The sequence below is a fragment of the Perna viridis genome, chromosome 5 (genome assembly GCF_037379345.1).
Source record: "Perna viridis isolate PV_CMFRI_1.1 ecotype Kerala chromosome 5, ASM3737934v1, whole genome shotgun sequence".
Classification (NCBI taxonomy): Eukaryota; Metazoa; Mollusca; class Bivalvia; order Mytilida; family Mytilidae; genus Perna; species Perna viridis.
The window spans coordinates 14,717,334-14,739,754 of record NC_142449.1 but is presented as its reverse complement, the minus strand read 5'-3'; the positions used below and the strand labels follow the sequence as shown (position 1 = coordinate 14,739,754).

Below are 22,421 nucleotides of genomic sequence, written 5' to 3'. Positions count from 1 at the left end.
CGATGTAGTTTTGCCATAAAAAGAATTCTGAGACTACATGTCATACTAGAGTCTTTAGAGCAGAAATACCATAGAGTCAAATGGATACTTCAAAGTAGAAACACGATTACTTCCGGTCAGGTAACACAAATTAGTTATTTTTTTATCATACCATGTCTGATGAAGAGGATTACAGCGAGGGCAGCGATGAAGATTATGTTCCATCAGGTAGCTTTTGTGTACAAAATCGTTACTATTTATTAGACGCCAATTACTATGACAGTATTTGTACTGGCCCTTCCCAGTGCTTTTTGCCTTTGTGGTTTTGCTCTCATTGCATTCTCAATCATTTACACAATGAGAATGACTCTAGTCTAGTAGGGACGTGATTGGTTAATCAGTTGTTTATTGTAGCATTTTTAATTATTTAAAGACAAACTTATATCAACCTCCACTACCAATATCACAGCTGGAAAGACAGTTACAGGCTGTATTTTATGCAAATGAGACATTATGATTTCACAGAAAAAATAACATAGTTCAACAAAAATTTTAAAAAAAACTCCATATTGGTCACTTGTAAGACCATTAGTGGAATATGCTAGTCACATATACTCTGGATTAATCTACACCCATACAAAAAATAAAAAGTACAGTGTAGGGCTGGTACATACATTGCTACATATATGTACTACATTTATATGCATGTACATTACTAACCTGTACATGCCATAATAGCCTCAAGAATAAGTAACCTTATTGACAATTAAAACGGACTTCCTGTTGCTTTGCAATCAAATTGTTGTTACTGTGTCAATTAAAATCTTTCTCAGCATTTGCAGTCTTAGGCCCCTGGTTTTTGGGAACTATAAAATGCACAAAACTCCTTTATGTTAACAGGTTATTATTTATTTTTTCCATTCTTCTTGTGCATTTTTCAAAACATGATCTAGATGTACATGAGATTTTGATACATGTACCTTTCAGTTTTTTGCTTCCTTTCAAGTTTACTTGAACTTTAACTGTCTACATTTCTTTATTTGAATAATGTACATCTATTTGTATTAGATGGTGAAGCAGTGAGTGAAGAAGAATGTTCTGGAGATGAAGAGGATATAGAATTATTAAAGAAAGAAGGAGGAGATGACATTAAAGCAATTGGTAAACGGAAAAGACAAAAGAAGCCTAGCATTGCCCAGCGGTACTTGTCTGATTAAGTTTTTTTAATGTTGATTCACCTCAATGCATATTCATGTTTACCCAAAATGTGCCATTTGAAATATCTTGAGTTATGCTTGTAATTGTGTTTGCATTATGATTAATCTACTTATTTAGACAAACACATTTTGAATACAATTTTAATTTGATAAGGAATTCTGTGTTTTTCAACCATATTTTTTTTATCTGAGCTTTTCTTCATAATGATGGTGGTTCATCTATACCACTAATGTGTAGTTTACATAGACTGGTTTTCAATCCATTCATCATTTTTCATAGAAAACTTCAGCTAATAAAAAAATAATTTGTTTGAAAAATGATAATTTAGTACACTAGAATTAGCATTTTTTGTATTCGAATGGTATTTCCCTTGTCTACATACAAGAAAACTAGAACTTGACAATCTGAAAAAAAAATGCAAGTCTTAACCAACCTTTGATAATAGATGTATTTACTATTGTGGAAGCCATTGACAAAAATAATACATTTCCCAGTTGTTTTCGTCCTGAATTTTCCTCCAATTTCAAGATTAATGACGTCACAATTTAAAATTAATTTGTTTCATTGACAAATCTGTGGTCATTTGGAGCAAAATGACAAATGTGAATTCATATATCAGTTATGTTGATCCACCAAATATTTAGATCCTAAAAATCTGATTTCCATCACTAACAAATGTTAATGTATATATACATCTCATAATCATTACTTGTCCAGGAAGAGAAAAGGAGGAATCAAACTTGAAGGAGAAGAAGTCAACAAAGAGGAAACAGAAGAAGAAATAAAGGCCAGAAAAGAACTAGAAGAAAAGATCAGATTAGAGCAGCATCAGAGAAAAGCAGAACAAGAGAAGAAAAAAGCTGATGATTTGTGGTCTAGTTTTATGGCTGATGTTGGGCACAAACCAAAACCCAAAGCATCACTAAATGTAACATCGAACACCTCATCAACAGTTACAAAGGTTTGTTACATTGAATCCTACTGTTAAACATAAATATAAAACTTTACTTATTGATAAATGATAAAAAGGATGGTTTTTGGAAGTTACAAGTATATGGTCCTAATTGTATAGGAATTAGGGGCAGACCAGGACCAAAAAACAAGACTTTTTATAATACATGTACTTTATATAAATTGAGGATTATCTCCACTGTGAGGTATGTTTACATAACTATACTGAGTTTACTGTTATTACTTTTCAATAAAGATAAACTTTCTTAAAATTTATTTTATCTACATCTTTTGAAATTTTTACAAGATTTGATGTTATAAAAAAAACTCCTATTTTATTTCAGCCCCAGACACCTGTGTCTACTCAGGTGAAGCCTTCAGACAGTACCACTATCAGTAAAAAGATTACCATCACTAAAGAGTATGATTTCGCTGGAGAAACTGTCAAGTTAGTAACAACTAGATATAACATTTTAACCTGTTACTGAATATTGATAAATGCATTTCCATTTTTTAAGTTCAATTTTATAAATAAGTTTAAATATGTTGTGACTTTTGTTTCTACATCATGCATATCAGTTGAATAAGATTTATTTGAGATTAAGAGTTTATTCATTAAAAACATACTGGTACTTAAGTTGTGAAAATCATAACTTTGTCCAAAAAAAAAAAGCTAAATTTGTTGCACAAATTACAAAAAATGTTAAAATATTGGTAATATAAGGCTAAAAAAATAAAAATATCAGTAATATAAGGCTCAAAAAATGTTAAAATATCAGTAATATAAGGTTCATTTCTTAGGTGATAACTGATACCAGTCACTCAAATGTACTGACTACCATTTTATCTTTTCTTTAGAGTGACTAAGGAAGTAGATGAGAACTCTAAAGAAGCTCAGCAATTAAAGAAAGAAGACAGTAAACAGGCTTCTAGTTTACCTGGAGTGTAAGTTCATCAATGAAATAAATTCTTAGATTCAGAATTCCATTGTGGTCTCGTAGTATTATGCTTGCCTTAGATGTGGGAGGTTGTGGGTTCCCTTCCTGTCTGAGTAACTCTAAAAATAATTAGTCTCTCTAGTAGGAGTTGATGACTTGCTGGCTTGGAGTCAGTAAAATGTGTTTGAGTGGGGTGTCATGCCTACCTGTTTGCTAGCACAATAATAGTTTTACTCGGCATGTCAGACCAGTACAAACCCGGGTCTGTTCAATTGGTCAAATTTTCTTGTCCTGAAAGGCAATACATTTTTCCACAACTGAACATTCAATCAATATAATTTTTTCATAGTAAGTCAGATATTTTCAATATGCAAATAAGCTAGCTAAACAAGGCTTCATAGTATTGTATGATGAAGTAATGACTTATACATTGTACATGTATAACATCTATTTTTTACAGTGGTATAAAGCGACCAGTTGGTGGATTAGGTAGTGTGTTAGACAAAATCAACAAAAAACAGAAAATTAGTACTTTAGTATGTTGTATTAGGAACTTATTTTTTTTTATTTCTTTCCATTCTAAAAAAATGAGAATACATTTTTATATGCATTACTGTGATATTGTGTCTTTATACATAGAATTATAAAATGAGTGCTCTTGTATTTTAAAAATAAAACCTTATTTGCTTTATGTACAGCTAAGACAAATATGTTCCTTAAATTTTTGTAAGCCTTAACTTTCAAAACCTATCTTAAGAATGAACTCGAATTTAACATTTACACGTCAAATTCCTGATTAAAAAATTACTGTGTATCTGAAGTCAGTATATTTTGTTATAGGGTAAATCAAAATTAGATTGGGATAACTTTAAGAAAGAATATAAGTTAGAAGATGATCTAAAATCACATAATAAAGGAAAAGCAGGGTAAGTTTGTTAGAAATTTGGAGAGGTAGGTAGATTTGTAGCTGCTCACATAAGATTCTTTCAATTAAACCATATTTTCATTGCCAATTTTTAGTTTCATAAAAAGTTGATAGACTTTATTATTTGTGAAGAATATTTATAGATATATAGGACAATGAATCATTGATTGTATAGTAAGGTTAGTTCTCTAATTGCGTGTAATAATCTGAAAGTAACAACATATTTATGTATTTTTGAAGTTCTCAATAGTTTTGATTACATCTAAATATGAATATTTTTATTATTTAATATATTTCAGATATTTGGACAGAGTTGCATTTTTAAACAGAACAGAACAAAGACAATTTGAGAAAGAAAGAGATATGAGGTTGAGCCAGAGCAGTAAAAGATGATGTCAGCATACCCATAATGCATTTGAATTCTTCGTCATTTCCTGTCATCAGAACTAGACCAAAGTCTTTCATATTTGTTTTTGTCCAAGGTTTCATACTTATCATTTGTTGACAAAAAGTATCTCATTATTAGTGTTTCTTCAGGAGTCTCAATTGGAATGGAAGAGTAGCTTTAGCTGAAGATGGATGACCATTTTGTCAAGATTTTTTATTCTGAATGAATGTTGTAGTTGCTAATGTTGTATCATGGCAGATGTGATTGACTATCATGTCCATGGTGAATTTTGTGAGAGATATTATACTAGACTGAATTTTATCACTTTTAGAAAAATATGTAAGGTATAATAGGATCATGTTATGATTGATAATAAAAACTTGAATGGGCAAAATTACTTTTTTCTTGGTTGTGATGAAGGTCTGCTTGTTCTTTAACTGCTACTTCAGAATTTCATTTTATTCTTTACCAACACTTCAGTTCCATGCTAGCAATTGTCATTACCATACAAATTTTCAAAAAATCTCCTGAAATCATTGAGTGAATTGTAACCAAATTTGAAAGTCTAAGGTATTTTGAAAATCATTATAGATAGATAAAAAACATTCAGTTTAGAACGGTTTAAGTATGCCAGTTTGTCTACACGGGACGTATTATGGTATTACACTGTCCATCAGTTTAGAACTGTGTTAGGTTTAAGTATGCCAGTCTGTCTACACAGGACATATTATGGTATTATACTGTCTGTTTTTACACTTCACACAATAACTCGAAAATGCTGCAATTTATTATTGTGAAACTTTATTGATTGATTTTATCTATTGATGTGTGCTCCCTTTCGGTTTTTATAAATTTCCTTATTAGACTTTTTTCATAAACACAGTTCAGTGGTTGTTGCACCCATTTTCATGAATCTTTGGAAAATGGTTACGAATTTCTGAGTTTTTAGACATCATTCATTAAAAAGGGATTATTTTGCATAATTGCACAGCAACTTCAAAGTACTCCAAGCAATTTTTATGAAACTCAGTCAAATTAAGTTTTAATAATGTAACCTTTTTGATTTTTATGTATTTATTATATTTAATTACAATCAAATTCAGAGCTGTATCAAGGTTGAATTGTGTGTCCATATTTGTCCCATCTGTTCAAGGTTCAACCGCTGTGGGCATATCTGCTGTTTTCCAGGAGGCATTTTATCATTATACAACCAAAATATATGGTTATGTATTGATAGGGAAGAGATCAGGCATGATTTTATATTTTTTTGTTTTAGAAAAGTGTCTGATAAGACTATTCAAGTTAAGTCTCTAAAATGTATATTTTAGTTTTAGCATAAAATCAATACATTAAAACAGTACTTTTGCCTTTTTAATGAAAGTAACACCAACTATTATGATAAAAGGATCATGTATTAACCAACGACTGGAGTCATGGTTGTGCCATCACCAAGATACTTTTTATGATAATCAAACTCGGCTATTGGATGTAGAAAGTCTGGGGCCTCAGCTACTATCACCACTGTGTGATTCTTAGACAGGACACATTGAGGAGTATCTGAAATAGGATGGATACAGATTTATTAGTAAATGACATTCATTTTTACACAAGAGCCTATATAAACAGGTTGAGACCTCTTATCTTCTTTTGGTTATTTCCCTTTTTATAAATATAATTTTAACATTTGCAGCGTTATTTTTTTTAAACAACCCACACTTATACTATTGGAAGTAAGGCCAAATGCAAGACTTTACCATTACTTGCTTATTTCATCACCCGATTTCAATGGGGTTGGATTTATATATTATGCTGATTCTATTTTTGTGTGTGTGTGTGTGTGTGGGAGGGGGGCAGCTTTCAAGTTCGTTCAACTTTGGTCCATTTAAAAAATACCGTATTTCGTTTAAAATCATTTGCTGTGATTTTTTATATTGTTGAATCATTTCTTAATTCAGTGTACAGTTTCTAATTTGGTACATCCATAATGTCTAAAACTAAGCTTAGTTAAATTTCAACAAATTTTGAGTGGTTGAATCTAACCTTGTAGTTAGATTTTAACTTTTTGACCATATTTGGTAAATTAGGTAAATGTGTAATTTCAAAATTTAAAGTTCTATGACCACATTCAATTTGAGTCAGAAATCTAAGCTGTGCCTGAACTTTGATTACAATTAACTTGCAGAGTTGTATCAAGCTTAAATATAGTGTCAATACTGGTCCCATCTGTCTGACATCTACAGTTTTATCAAGCTGCACCAAGTGGAGCATTAATTTACATTATTATTTTTATGTACATGCACAATTATATTTCCTTTGGCTTAGTAAGTGAATAAATGTTTAACCAAAGTTAAACATGAAAATAATATCAGGTGCCGATACAGGATTTGAGGTGAGGGAGCTTTAAACAATGTTAAAAGCCGAACAAAGCAAGCAAATTTTGGGGGATTGAATTTATTTTTTTACTCGGGCCATGTACAGAAAAAAAGTTAAGATCCAATTTTTCCCTATTACTTAACAATGTAGATTTTCAATTTTTAGAACTCCGGCTGCTGCTGAAATAAATAAATTATTTTCGCGAAATTTTCAAACTCAAAACACAAAATCCCAGCCCCTCCTCCCTAGAAGAAAATTGTCTGTGTCTTATTATTGAGTCATCAGGGAAAGTGGCAGTAATTTCCGTATATGTTATTTTAGATATACATATGTACATATGTCTTTTTCATTCAGGAAGTATGTTAGAAACTTAATTGTTCAAAGATATCAATGATCACCTGACAGTGTATTGAGTTGTTTTACATGAGGACGAGTTTCGTCAGTGAAGGTCATGATATGACTGTTGTTATTGTTGGTAAGACACAGTTCAAAGTTGACATGACTGTCGGTGAAGTGAATTTTGAGTAGATCTTTTGGATGTTTCCAGTGAATGGTACCATCAACACACGTCCTCCATGGGTGAATGTTCACAGTGTTACCAACTTTGTCTTTTGTTAACCTTCAACGTAGGATAAATTTTCATTAGTCTGAGTATTGAAATTTATCGCCTGTTTTGAATGTATTTAAGGGGATAAAACGCTATTCGGCCATTTTAAAGGAAAATCTTATCTCATTTGAGTTAATTTTCAAGTTATGTTTGAATTGACAGAGTAATCAAGGGAACCAAGGGTATAGCGGTAATCAAAAGAATGTAATCCAGGGATAAAGACCAGACATGGAAAACCGACATACACAACAAAGAACACAGAGTAACTAAAATCATACATACAAAGTAACAAAAGCAAATGAGCAACTAGAACTCCACTAAAAACTGGGAGGATGGACCAGGCGCACCAGTTGGGTAAGCGTCCTCTGCTTTTCTAGAAACACCCACCGAATTGCTCATAAAAAGTCAAGTCTGAGGTAGACGAAAGAGAAAAGGAAAATTATGACACGTTGAACAAATCAGTTTTCATGGCGCAGATTCATACACCGTAACGATCCACGAGTTCATAATGACGGCCATAAAACTTTTGTAGCGATGACTTCAATCTAATAGCAACATAACCCTGCCCCAGAAGCCTATTTGTTAGAATTCTAGCTCGATACTAAAAGTCTGTGTAGTTTCGGCAAGCTCTGGCATAACGTATGAGTTGTGATATGAACATTCCATACGCAGGTGCTGAAGGGATGTTGCCACAGATCAAAGGAAAGTTGACAATTTTGAATGAAAAGTCATCACGTTTTTCGTAAAGTTTGGTCAATAGTTTTCCTTTACCATCGATTTCTAAGTGTAGGTCAAGATATGAGGCTGACTTTACAGTTGCTGTAGTATCGTTTATCTTCTTTGGGATAGATGCGATGTATAAAATCCCCAAAATTAGGATTGTTTAAAGATAAAACGTCATCTATATCGCGGAAACTGAGATTAAAGGATCTAGCTAAACGATATTCTTTCTTTCGGATCGGATCAGCTATAAAGTCAGCCTCATAAGAGTGAAGGAATAGGTCAGCAAGTAGAGGAGCACAATTTGTTCCCATTTGGAATGCCGACCGTTTGTTGAAAAACACGTCCACCACACTGGACAAATATGTTGTTGATTAAAAATTCCAGCATTTTGTAAACACCTTCTTTTGTATATTTGGAAGATGATTGGGACTTATTTCTCACAAAGTATGAGGAATCTCTACCAAGAACTATATATTTGTATCTAGGTGTACCATCTTTTTTTGGAAAAACAACGATATATAATGCTTTTAAGTCGTGACTTTAACTGAGTGTGTGGAATAGAAGTATACAGTGTTGAAAAAGCATAGGTTTTAATGCTATTATATTCTGATAATAGTCTTGAACTGATTGTCTCCAAAAGATCTACTATCGTGTTCTTGAATTTTAATTGACAAAAAAAAAGTTACATAAATAGGCAAAGTAAACACATAAAACGAAAGACAACGTATAAAATACCGAACTGGTTGTGTATATTGCTTTTCTAGACACGTCCAAATCCATGGATCTTTCGCGTTTCAAAAGGACCACCTTCCATCGTGTTGCTGGTACTAACTAGCGTATTTTGCTTGTACATGTATTCTACATATGACAAGAAAATTGATAAGGGATGTTTTCGTTTCGTCATAGAATAATTATTGTTGTACAAGTAAATTTCAGTTGAGAATTCAAATTTTATAGTCATATGTCATAAAGGATGTCATTGTTGTGTTCATAGAAGGAGTTTGTCACCGTCATAAAGGATGTCATTGTTGTGTTCATAGAAGGAGTTTGTCACCGTCATAAAGGATGTCATTGTTGTGTTCGTAGAAGGAGTTTGTTACCGTCATAAAGGATGTCATTGTTGTGTTCATAGGAGTTTGTTACCGTCATAAAGGATCTCATTGTTGTCTTCATAGGAGTTTGTTGCCGTCATAAAGGATGTCACTGTTGTGTTCATAGAAGGAGTTTGGCACCGTCATAAAGGATGTCATTGTTGTGTTCATAGAAGGAGTTTGGCACCGTCATAAAAGATGTCATTGTTGTGTTCATAGAAGTTTGTTACCGTCATAAAGGATCTCATTGTTGTATTCGTAGAAGGAGTTTCATTGTTACCGTCATAAAGGATGTCTTTGCTGTGTTCGAGAAAGGGTTTAATTGTTACCGTCATAAAGGATGTCATTGTTGTGTTCATAGAATAGGTTTAATTGTTACCGTCATAAAAGATGTCACTGTTGTGTTCATAGAAGGAGTGTAATTGTTATCGTCATAAAGGATGTCCTTGCTGTGTTCGAGAAAGGGTTTAATTGTTACCGTCATAAAAGATGTCATTGTTGTGTTCATAGGAGGATTATAATTGTAACCGTCATTGTTGTGTTCATAGAAGAGGTTTAATTGTTACTGTCATAAAGGATGTCATTGTTGTGTTCATAGAAGTAACATTTTAGTTTCAACATTAACTGACATAAAGAATTACCGAGCTTTGAACAATTTATCAGTTAACACCAGAAAGAAAGGAAGTCATTGTTGTGTTCATTAAAGAAGTCTCATTGTTACCGTCATAAAGGATGTCTTTGTTGTTTTCAACATTGTTACCGTCATTCGTCTTTCTTTTTCGCAGGATCATCACGGATCCCACTTTTAAATATTAGAACTACTATCCCTCTAACCCAGGCTTTTGGAAATTTATCACTACTTAAGATAGAGTAAAAAAAGTTTATGCAAGATATCAATAATAAAATTTTGACCATATTTAAGCATTTCATTTAATATTGTATCGTAACTACTTGCTTTGTTATTAATAAGGAGCTTATATTATCATTAATTTCTTTTTTTAGAAATCAGATTATCAAGTTCTGAGAATATTTTAGTGTCCTCAAGATTCTTCACACTGTTATATATATCTTGTAAAGTTCTGACTTGCTTTTAATTCAAATCTTCAAAATACTCTAGCCAAGAGCTGCTGATATATCACATGTATTTTCAGATTTATTCTGAATCAAATTATCAAGTAAGTCACAATATTTTTTAGGATTATCCTCTAGAAGTGTATCTAACTGGTCTACAATCGACCCGTGATACTGCCTAATTTTTTTTTCTGGCGAATTTTTCTTTAATTTTTCAATGCACTGAAAAAAGAGCCTCTAACATGAGGATCTTTATCATCTTTATGAAATAACTTTTGCTTTTGTTCTAAATCTCTTTTCATATAAAAGAGATGTTGAACCTGCCATTTTGGCTTATGTTTAATAGTTTTAATTTTCTTAGATTTTGAAGATTTAAGTAACACTCCAGCTAAGGATCATGCAAAATGTGATGCATGCTTACATCCTACATATTTTTATTTTTGATATTTTGTTTGCAATGTCATAGTAAACAGAAATAAACGTGGTTTTTCATATAACCCGTGCTCTTAGGAGAAAAAAATTATATAGAATGCACTATAGATTTCAAAATTAAGGGAGGTAACTCTGTAAATGGCGCTCAAATGCAATAGAATCTACTGTATTTTCAATATCAATTATCTCCTAAGAGCAGGCAGATTTGAATGAATAATTACACATTTCATAGTATAGACCCATAAAAAAACTTAATTACAAAAACAAAAATATGTAGCCTTTTTTTTTGGTGTATTACATTTTTCAGATTTTGCATGATTCTTACAAAGACAGCTACTTAATAAGTGCAATATCTGCAGCTTCACATAGTATAGAATTTAGGTCATCTACCAGACTGTCATAATTTTCATATTTATTATTAATAATATATTTGATCTTTTGCTGTAAGTTATTTGAGGACAAGGCCTCTTGGTATAATTGTCTCCCATTTATATCGCTTTGGAGTGGGTTGTAGCTTTTCATTTATTATATTTAATTTACAATGCACTTTAATCATAATTGAAATTGGTAATGATTAGAGTATAGTGGTAAAAATTTATGTACCGAAGAGAAAACTACTTGATTGAATAAAGATTCTGATACGATCTCGTAATCAACTACACTACTACCGTTATAATTGTGACTGGTCAGATTGCCGCAGTAATCGCCACAGCATCTACCATTTAATATTCTTAATCCTGTTTATACACACGTCGTTTAGTTCTCTACACCTAGGTAAAATTGTATCGTCTCTACTAAGCCGAATAATAATATCTACATCAGGACAATAATTGTTAAATAAGGGCACATACCTATCATAACTTTCATTGATAATAAAATCATTGTCGTTACCAGTCCTTGCATTCATGTCTCCCATAATTATAATTAGTCCAGATAGGGAAAATTTGAGAATGTCTTGTTCTATAAGGTCAAACAGTTCAAGATCCAAAGATTTAGTATATGACGAGTTTTCTATAAAAAAAAACATCTAAAATGTCTTTAACACAACCAAAGAACTTACTACAAAGTGGAAGCCAAATATAATCGTTACTAGAATGCCCAAGAAACTCAATACCTTGTCGAATTTCAGATCGAACTAATACTGTAACAGATATTCCTTCAGAAATTTTGTTTGTTTTCATGTTTTTTGTTTTTTTATTTATTTTTTTTTGTTTGTTTGTTTTTTTGTTTGTTTTTGTTTTTGTTTTTGTTTGTTTGTTTGTTTGTTTTTTGTCTTTTTTGTTTTTGTTTTTGTCTATTTAAATAAACGCTTCTGAAGTTGGGTATGTTCAGGGAGTCTCTTAATGAAGAGTGTGTTTCTAATAAACATATTATATCCTTATTACATACTTCTTATATGAAATCAGGATATAGAGGTCTAACAGTAGGCAGCAATATATGTACACTTTTTACTCTGCAGATAAAAGCCATGCAAATTTCTGTTTATTATTTAATTGGTTCAGATTTGGGTACTTAGGAATGATGTCATCAAGTATTTGCTTTCTGACTTGACTCAAAGAGTTGCATTCTAACAGAAAATGAATTTCATCTTCTACATTTTGATTACACAGTTTACATATCCTCTGATCAGCCGGAATATTTTTATATCTACCAGTTTCTATTTCTAGGTTGTGACAGCTTATTCGAAATCTTGTAATGAATCTCCTCTGCCTAAAGTTACCCAATTTAAATATAATTCATAAACAAATTTATCCTTAAATAACCTATACGTTCTTAACTTATTACCCGAATTTCCTGATCTGCTGTCACTGAAAAGGTCATTCTCCCAGATATACTTATATTTTTGAATAATTAATGGATATACACGTTTCTTTAATACATATTTAGATTTATATATTATGTCGTTCATATCAATATTGAAAAACTGCAAAATTTCACTCACACATCTGTACCAACATGGCTTGTTTTCAGAGGGAAGTTTTTATGATTCAATGAAGGCCTCATATATAATGTCAGTCAGAACTTGACAGATAGCTTAAATATTTTATCATGTCAAAAATTATTTCTAAAAATAGTGGATGTCTACCCAACTCTCCTCTGACAGCTATATTAGTGGCTCGACGACTCATTTAAAGAATGAATTACAAAATTTAACATGTATTTTCTCTGCTGGCAATTCATTACACAGTTTATTAAGAAAATTGTTCGATAGTATATTTGGTGAAGGAAGACCCCATACTTCACTACCATACAGTAAAATAGGTTTTATAGGATGGTCATAAACATGAATCCAAGTTTTAATCGTTGGTTTATGATTTTCAAAGCATTTTCGAAATTTAAAATATCATATGCTTTGAGACCCTTTTGGTAAAATTTCTGTTTGTCCACTGAAGCTACCATTATTATTAAAAGTAATACCAAGATAGTTGTACTTTTTTTTACATTTTCCAAGTTTTTATTACTATATGTAAAAACATTGGGTTCCAATCTACCAGTGTTATTAAAAATCATGGATTTAGATTTTTTAGTATTAACCTCGAACCCCATGTATCACAATATATATTCAAGCTAGACAAACAGTTTTGAAGTTCTTCAGCAGATTCAGACAGAAGGATTACATCATCTGCATACATGAGACAGTTCAACTCTGTTGTATTCAATATCATAGGGATACATTTATTATCAAAAATTTCTGGTAAATCATTAATAAAAATTTTGAATAAGTTAGGGCTTCAATTATCACTTAATTATATTAAGTTGTCATACCCACTGGCTTTATTGTTGTGTAAGTGTTTAAAACCTTTCCTATCTCAGCTTCTGTCATAAAGGGTGTCATTGTTGTGTTCATAGAGAAAGTTTAATTGTTACCGTCAAAAAGGGTGTCTTTGTTGTGATCATAGAAGGAGTTTAATTGTTACCGTCAAAAAGGATGTCATTGTTGTGTTCATAGAGGAAGTTTAATTGTTACCGTTATAATGGATTCATTGCTGTGTTCATAGAGGAAGTTTAATTGTTACCGTCATAAAGGGTGTCATTGTTGTGACCATAGACGGAATTTAATTGGTACCGTTATAAAACTTCAGCCGATTGTCTTTCAGAAAAAAAGAAGATAATTGAAAACACACATGCCATGAGTGTGCTCTTGGTCGTGGATAATCCCTTTTTGGAATTCGGCACTTGAGATATATCAAATGGAAATAAAAATCCCTACAGGTCTACCGACCCTACAAAATTTTAGAATAGTGCTCGAAAAAAAAACCAGTATTTTTTTCGGCCTTGGAAATTTCTCATCAGCTGACTGGCATGCACCAATACCTGTCTTACAGGCACTGGAAAGTGTTAATTTTATCCAAAAACGTATTTTGCTAGGTCAAAGATTTAGCAAATGCTGCTTTAGGCTATACACCGCTGTATAAAGCGTGCATATTACAAATTGAATCAGCCCCGTGCAGGTCCGGTGTCAATACAATAGGCCTGCAGCAGCGCTAAGCTTGTCGTAAAAGGCGACTAAATAGTGCTCAGAAACCTAGCCAGGGGCTAGGCGCTCTGCCCAAAGAGCAACTGAGATGTGTGCCCCAGGTGGTGGAATGGGGTACTCCTGGCGTGTTACATGCTGGGATTGTCAGGCTATAATACAGAAAACCTGACCGCAAACCATAGTGGTGCACCGTGTTGGGAAAGACGCCACGTTCCTCGCACGTTAAATAATCCTGCTGTTGTATTTGATAGAAGTAGGGACCTTTGTGCTCTGCCACAGGAGACTAAATTGCCCGACCCTACCCAACCCTCCCTTTTTCTAGTGACAACCAAAATTTGTCGACCCAATTGTCCTTGTGTCCCATCCTTTGTTTCATTTCATCATCGTTCATGTTCATTTTATCATCCATTTCATGTTCATCGCCTGAATATAGCTGAAATATTACTGCCCGGGCGTTAAACCCCAACAATTAATCAATCAATCAATCAAATTGAATCACAAGGTCACCGATCGACATTAAATCATGCACGTGATAATGCATGAATGTAATGAATTAAATGAATGAACGTGGTCACATGACAACTAATTTCCATGAATGCACAATGACCCACATTCACGGGTTTGACCATGCCCGGGGACTGTGTAAACGCTTCGATACATTACATCGTCCGTGAGAGACCCAATACGATAGCCAAGAACGTTAAGAAACACCTCAGTCCGTCATGTATTACTCATATGAGTGCAGACCGGGTCTATCAGTATTGAGTATATATGTTACCACGAAAACGAAAATTAAACCAAGTATAGGAACATTCAGATGATTGTCAGCGTCACTCATATCGTGTAAATGATTGGCTACACTGTGTTACGAAAGATCTTTGGGGATTTTAGTGGTTTATATCCACAAAGACAGTCGAATTACCCCCTAGAAGCAACGATGTTCTATCTTTATAATGCACTGAATGAAGGATGTAACGGATGTACGGAAAGTGCTATCATTTTCAACTTTGTTGTTATAGTGTTATTTAACTAAATAGGATGATTTGTTTCTTCTTGTGATCATAGAGGAAGTTTAATCGTTACCGTCATAAAGGGAGTCATTATTGTGTGTATAGAGGACGTTTAATTGTTACCGTCATAAAGGATGTCATTGTTGTGATCATAGAAGAAGTTTAATTGTTACCGTCATAAAGGGAGTCATTGTTGTGATCATAGAAGGAGTTTAATTGTTACCGTCATAAAGTATGTCATTGGTGTGTTCATAGAAGTTTAATTGTTACCGTCATAAAGGGAGTCATTGTTGTGATCATAAAAGAAGTATAATTGTTACCGTCATAAAGGATGTCATTGTGGTGATCATAGAAGGAGTTTAATTGTTACCGTCATAAAGGGAGTCATTGTTGTGATCATAGAAGAAGTTTAATTGTTACCGTCATAAAGGATGTCATTGTTGTGATCATAGAAGGAGTTTAATTGTTACCGTCATAAAGGGAGTCATTGTTGTGATCATAGAAGAAGTTTAATTGTTACCGTCATAAAGGATGTCATTGTTGTTATCACAGAAGAAATTTTATTGTTACCGTCATAAAAGGTGTCATTGCTGTGGTCATAGAAGAAGTTAAATTGTTACCGTCATAAAGGATGTCATTGTTGTTATCACAGAAGAAATTTTATTGTTACCGTCATAAAAGGTGTCATTGCTGTGGTCATAGAAGAAGTTTAATTGTTACCGTCATAAAGGATGTCATTGTTGTGATCATAGAAGGAGTTTAATTGTTACCGTCATAAAGGGAGTCATTGTTGTGATCATAGAAGAAGTTTAATTGTTACCGTCATAAAGGATGTCATTGTTGTTATCACAGAAGAAATTTTATTGTTACCGTCATAAAAGGTGTCATTGCTGTGGTCATAGAAGAAGTTTAATTGTTACCGTCATAAAGGATGTCATTGTTGTGATCATAGAAGGAGTTTAATTGTTACCGTCATAAAGGGAGTCATTGTTGTGATCATAGAAGAAGTTTAATTGTTACCGTCATAAAGGATGTCATTGTTGTTATCACAGAAGAAATTTTATTGTTACCGTCATAAAAGGTGTCATTGCTGTGGTCATAGAAGAAGTTTAATTGTTACCGTCATAAAGGGAGTCATTGTTGTGATCATAGAAAAAGTTTAATTGTTTATAATCCTACATAGTTTGAACAAAAGGAACACTTTCTGTCGAGTCTATTAATATTTGTCCATATTGCTGTCTCTATTGAAAAAAAATATTTGATGTTCTGATATGTTATCCATACTCTGCTATTTATCAAGTCCAAATCATTTTTCATATAAACCATAAAACTGACTAAGTTAAAAACTTCACTAAACTTGTTCAAATAAAATTTTATTAGAATGGTTCTTATCGCAATATAATAAGAACCATTTAGATTGATCGATTAACTCTTTTTCATGTAAAAAATAATTACCATTTTACTTGAAATGCACACCAAAATATGACCATGTTACTACAATATTCAAAAATATTCCATATAAAGTAAGTACTGCATTCTCTTGATTTTTTTATACTAAATAGGATGACTTGTTTCTTGACACTGACCTCAAGTTTCCATGTATTGCAATAGGAATGAAAACTATTGTATTGTAAGTATAAGAATGACAAAAGGCTTCCGGCAGATAACTTCACGGACGGAAATGCGTTCTTCAAATTAATGCACGATTCTCTTTTAAACTTTAAATATTTCACCGATATCCATAATGAATGATATTTCAAATATTTTAAGTGTTAATTTTTCAGCTAAAGATTGTCGAACTGGTAAATAGAGACGCTAAACTATTTTTAGCGCTTGGCCGCGTAGTAATTTTAAAGAAGATAGTTAAAAGCCAATACAATTTAATTGTAGTTATCTCTCTTTGGGGATATTGGATTTTAACTATGCCCCGTGAATGGTATTATAATCAAAATCACTTTATCAAGAAGCGTCACAATCAACATCATCAGCTGCCTTTTTTCATGTTTAAGGTCTCAAGAACGTAAACAAATGCAATAATCTTATTTCACGATATTTATGTACATCTTTGTTTGTTTGTTTGTTTGTTTGTTTGTTTGTTTTGGTGCAGGTTGCAAGGTAAATACGGGTTCATCACCAAAACATTCTCAAACCTTAGTCCATGTCATGACACTCTAGCACATTGCTTAAAAATAAACCTCAGGAACCTATCTTGCAGGTTACACGCCAAGCGACTTCCGAGTTTCAGCACCTTCGGTGCTTTGATTGTACTTTATTGCGCCCACCTGACATACAGTTGATTTTTTTTTGTATATGTAATCTATGATAATTAACCGTCAGTTTGTAAAATCGACATTTCATGAGGATCATGAGTGTTTTTTTTAAATGACAGTACTGTCGAATAAGCTTGGTTTTTATCATGAATTTTATTCATCTACGTGCGTAACTATTGCAAAATCTTTGTTGTTATCATAACCCTTAGATCACATATTCCATCGATACTAAGAAAGAAATCGCTCATGATGCCTTTTAGGCCAGAGTTTCTCCTTGGTTTCAAGTCGAAACTGGCGCCTTATATTTGTTTTTAATGAAAATCCACATTTTATTAGCTTTTATTTTATCTAATTAAGGTAAATGTGTGATAAGTGAGCATACGTGCACTGTTCGATGCGTATCTAATAGACTAAGTGCCTAACTCTCACATCCTCCCAAGTCAGAGTTTTGAGTTCACCTTCGCTCCCTCAAACGGAGCGAAGATGTACTCAAAACCATGACTTGGAAAGGATGGACTCTCAGAGCATCGGCATAGATTATTTCACTTAATTTCTTCTTGTGTCCCCCTCTTTTACGCTTCCCCCAATATTCTGAAGGATTTTATTGTACTACAAGGCTATAAGTTATTTTGATTTATTAACATCACAAGAATATTTGCTGTTTTCTTTTTTTTTAATTGTGAGTGTATGCATATTACACGAAATTTTATGCATAATTATAAACGGCCTTAAATAATTGATGAATGGCGCATGTTGTATGGTGATTTTTCGCTGCCTTAATTTTATCAATTTCAGATATTTGTCCACTGTTTCCAATTTGTTTGTTGCGCTTGCAGCATTATACTTGGTTAGAAATGATTGATTTTGCACTAAAGTCAATAGTGCTTGACAATGTTTTTATGTCATTATTAGACTTTTTAGTTTATTTTAAGAGGTGTCATCGTTCTGTTACCGTAGGTTTATTACTTTTGTTGTCGGGGCCTTTCAGTGCTTACTTGAAGGTGTGTTTACACTTATTGAAAACTTGTTGGTGATATCTGTAATTAATTTTTATTTTACTATTCTTAGAAAGGTTATACGATGGATCATTTGTTATGTGTCACCATACATGCTTCTTTTTCTATTGAGGTGAATTTAAGAGCTCAATAATGAGAACTGAGAAAGACATATTTCTTTCAAAAAAAGGCTTTCCGTTGAATGTGTTTTTTTTTCTGATTTTGTGTTGTGCAAAAGGAAATACAAATTGTTAGTGCATGCATGTGGAGATAAATAGATTCTCCTTCAGTATCTAGGGGGTTACAAGATTTCTCTACTCTGGAAAGTTAAATTCACAAGCTTCAGTGGTTAAATCTAAAATTTAACTATCGAGAGTGAAGAAATCTTGTAATCCCCAAAAGTATCCCATGAAACTTGCAAGAACACTGGGAAATGTAAAATGGCGGGGAAACTCTCGCAGAAACTTAGTTAGAAGTTGCGTGCATTTTTAATCACCGGCTTTGTGAATGGGAGAAAAATCTAAGTTGAGGGTTTTCACGTGCAACAACTAACAAGCGCATCTCTCTTTAAAACACTCAATGTATTTTAAAGAAAACATTACAGAATAATTCATAAATTATAGGCATCATATTTTTTTCTGGGTGGAAGATAGATAGTTATTCTCGGAGCCCTGTAACGGGAATAATCTAATATAGAGATTAATACGTTCTAAGCTGAAAAGGTGGCAGAGTTACTCTTTTATGAGCCTGGTCACAATTTTAATTATATCTCGTCTCTACTATTGTATGGTACCAAAAGTTTCCTTATAAATTGTTCTTTAATTCCACATGACCAAAAAATGAGATCAACAATGATACGAAGCGCTGAGGCATTTGAAGTACAATAATGAAATTTCGCTTTTACTTGTAAAAATTGCAAATTTCAGTGACAAGAATAGCAAGAATTTTAAAAATGCCAAATGGTGAGGAAAATTTTAATGCTCTGTGATCTGTCGATGAAATAAATCAAATTAGTTTAAAGTCAGCAAAATTTCCGTTCAGTAAATTTGACCTTTGACCCAAACTTATTCTACCCAAATTGTGTTTTGTATACGACCGACACATCCGTTTGCTTTCGACTGACCTATGATATAGGAGCACGTTTATAGGAGTATGTTAGGTGGGTGCATTAAAAATGAGAATTTACTTGGAAAATCACTGGTCTATAACAAGTCCTTAATCACATACATGTACGCTATGGAAGACAGTAGTTTTTAAGTCGTTAATATTGTTAGCGACTTCTTGCACTCTTAATTCCGGTACGTAATATTCGCATATGATTTGCATAAATATGTAGTTAGGTAGTACAATACAGTGACGTCATTTCTGAAAATTTGGTCTCATTTTGATGAAATAAAGCTGTTTTGGGCAGTCCGCACAGAAATTTCTAGTGTTTTGTCATTAAAAAGTGCATATTTTTTAAATCCTTGGTGTGTGGAGGTACAAGTCATTTATAAATAATTTAGTGATTATTCTTATAAAATCCAGTAGACATGGTAACATACTGAAAAAATATTACTGAGTTTTAGTACAACTCATGGGTGCTTTTCCACAACTAACAGCCAAATACTGTTTTATAAAATATCAGACACTTAGACACTACCACAGGATGAAAGAATGCATGGAGTAGGTGGAAAAAGGGTAAAAATAATAAGACACGTTTCGATTCATTCTCTCACAATTTTAATCCCAAAAGTTCGTGCGAAATAAGGTATTTTGAAAATGAGCCATCTGATGCTGAGGCGTGAACCTAATACGGCAGGGGACTGAAACGTTCCGGATACCATTCTTCATTTAAATTACACCTGTTTACCATAACATATATTACATCTGTCTATGTATGAATGCTTATCTACATTTAAACAATATATCCACCAAATTTCAACTTTTAATTTTAAGTTTTACAAAATTTGACCAGGTCAACTTGGTGTGCGAAACAGTGAGCCTTAATGTAACTGTATAGTGCACCCTTATATGCCGCAGATCCTCGCCGTGTTTACCGCCATAGCGTCATAGTTCTATCTTCATACGAGATAAAAATGTACCTCTTAAGTATTATACACGTGTGTTCTACGTGTGTATCTTGCATGTACGAGAACGGGAAGTTTATATGAAATGATCTGTTAGCTTTGAACATTACCAAGTTTCCAATTCAAGCACTGAGACTCGTTACAAGATTATATAGGTCATATACATTAGCATGCCCCGATATTTATGAATATTGATATGCTGCTTTTTCTGGTTCCTAAACTGGTTCCCTGGTCAATATAATAAGCGACCCAAAGATCACTACAACGTACCTTTTTATCAATTTAGACCGAAGATCAGAATTGATGTAGCAGTCGCCAGAACCTTCAGATTTGTAAAACCTGTTAGCGTCTGAAATTATCTTACACTACCGCAGGAAAATAGTCCCACTGGCATACCCCATTAAATGCAGATAATTAGGTCTACTTCATATGTGTTTTTAATGTATCATATTTAATTCTATGCTAATCCATTAAACAACTTTTACTGCGAACTAAACATGCTAATTAATTTGGTTTGTATTAACAACTATCCAATTAAAAATAGTTGACCTCTCAACTCTTACCGGTACCTGTTTATTTCTATGCATTTACTCGAAAAAACCAATCGTTCATTATATTATATTCAATATGTCAATATATTTAAGTTGCCTACAAATGCAATATTCTTAGACGCATAATAAACCATAAAGAGGTTCCAGGCATTGACTACACTCCCTGTTCCAGGCTAATATTTGTCCCTCACTTTTTGCTAAACTTGTAACAAAAGGGTAGCATAACCCCGAAACCACCCCGATCTATCACCCATTGTATCGTGTATTTTTATTACGGTTACCACCTCGTGACATCGGAAGCCAGGAGATAACAAATAAAAATGAAACTTTGTTTATAGACGATAGGAATTTCGAAAATGGATTTTTCAGTCTGGGATCTTGTAATATTGCTTTTTGTAATGATAATTATATTATTATAATTATGTGTTTTAATGATAGAGTTGTAGAGATGTTTCAAGGCCTTAAAATGCATGGCCAGTGTTCACTACACCAGATATAATTGTAGAAATTTTATTCTAAGACTTAGGCGTTTATATAAATGTACGTATCTCTGGAACTAGGTGCCCTGAAACTAAGCAATTTTACATGACACACGGGTGTCTTATGCAATAACTAGTAGGACTTGAGCTATATAGCTTTTCAACTGAGAAATGTAGCTAGTTGAGATGGACGTGTATCAAAGGGCATGCTTTATTTCAATGATTGAGGCTGAAGTTTGATTGATTTCACAGATAGTTTCGACCTGGAGATCTTTAAATTGAATTTCAACTTGAAAATTTAGAAATTTGTACCATTTCGGATGTTAAAAATATGCCAAAATCAGTGACGGTGAATATTTGACGATTAGCTACTTAGAAGACTTCAGTTTATGACCTTTTTGACGCAAATTAATTTTGATCTTTTTGTATTTTTTTCAGCAAATGAAAACAGAATTCTCCATCGATTGGAATTTCGTTTAGAAAACTTTTTTTTTAAATAAACATTTACGGTTAAGTGACACCAATTTATCAATATTCGATCAACGTACCCATTACTCCAAGATTGACAATGGTCTACTTCTGAGTACACTGTTCCTAGAAACCCGACGCAGTAGAGAAAAACATATACACCAAACATTACTATGTATTGTAAGTGAAGTCCAAAATGTACAAGTCACTTTGGTCGTATATTTGCAGATAAACCTGTATATTTGACCTGCATGTGTGCACCATTTGGTTGTTTCTCATAGAGTTTAATTGCTTTGCACGTTTCGTTATCACAATAGAGGACATACAACTTTGTTGTCTTGTTGGAGAATGATGTAAAAGTTTGTGTATCGCAGTACATATATATCTCAAATTTTTAATTGATCT

The 22,421-nt window shown here is 32.9% G+C and overlaps 2 protein-coding genes across 2 annotated transcripts; one reads left to right on the top strand and one right to left on the bottom strand.

The window, feature by feature from the left end:
- The first annotated feature begins 60 nt into the window (after nt 1-60).
- Nucleotides 61-4,796, top strand: LOC148616179 (heterochromatin-stabilizing protein CFDP1-like). The gene is made up of 8 exons (XM_088582948.1): nt 61-207; nt 1,048-1,180; nt 1,915-2,158; nt 2,493-2,596; nt 3,007-3,093; nt 3,547-3,622; nt 3,927-4,012; nt 4,311-4,796. The coding sequence occupies exons 1-8, from the start codon at nt 153-155 to the stop codon at nt 4,402-4,404; spliced, it is 879 nt and encodes a 292-aa protein (XP_088439074.1). The 5' UTR covers nt 61-152; the 3' UTR covers nt 4,405-4,796.
- A 956-nt stretch (nt 4,797-5,752) lies between these two features.
- On the bottom strand, nt 5,753-22,253 carry LOC148616178 (uncharacterized). Its single transcript, XM_088582949.1, has 3 exons — nt 22,097-22,253; nt 7,171-7,391; nt 5,753-5,956 (listed from the first exon to the last, which is right to left on the bottom strand). Exons 1-3 carry the CDS (start codon nt 22,183-22,185, stop codon nt 5,814-5,816), a joined length of 453 nt encoding a protein of 150 aa, XP_088439075.1. The 5' UTR covers nt 22,186-22,253; the 3' UTR covers nt 5,753-5,813.
- Between the last annotated feature and the right edge of the window lie 168 nt (nt 22,254-22,421).

What these genes read in the sequence shown, in the direction of transcription:
- LOC148616179 (XM_088582948.1), top strand. Translation starts at nt 153, where the DNA reads ATGTCTGATGAAGAGGATTACAGCGAGGGCAGCGATGAAGATTATGTT. An exon ending in TGAAGATTATGTTCCATCAG is followed by an intron (nt 208 to 1,047) that starts GTAGCTTTTGTG and finishes TATTTGTATTAG; the next exon opens with ATGGTGAAGCAGTGAGTGAA. An exon ending in AAGCCTAGCATTGCCCAGCG is followed by an intron (nt 1,181 to 1,914) that starts GTACTTGTCTGA and finishes TTACTTGTCCAG; the next exon opens with GAAGAGAAAAGGAGGAATCA.
- LOC148616178 (XM_088582949.1), bottom strand. Translation starts at nt 22,185, where the DNA reads ATGTTTGGTGTATATGTTTTTCTCTACTGCGTCGGGTTTCTAGGAACA. An exon ending in TGTCAATCTTGGAGTAATGG is followed by an intron (nt 7,392 to 22,096) that starts GTACGTTGATCG and finishes CCTACGTTGAAG; the next exon opens with GTTAACAAAAGACAAAGTTG. An exon ending in ACAACTCAATACACTGTCAG is followed by an intron (nt 5,957 to 7,170) that starts GTGATCATTGAT and finishes ATCCTATTTCAG; the next exon opens with ATACTCCTCAATGTGTCCTG.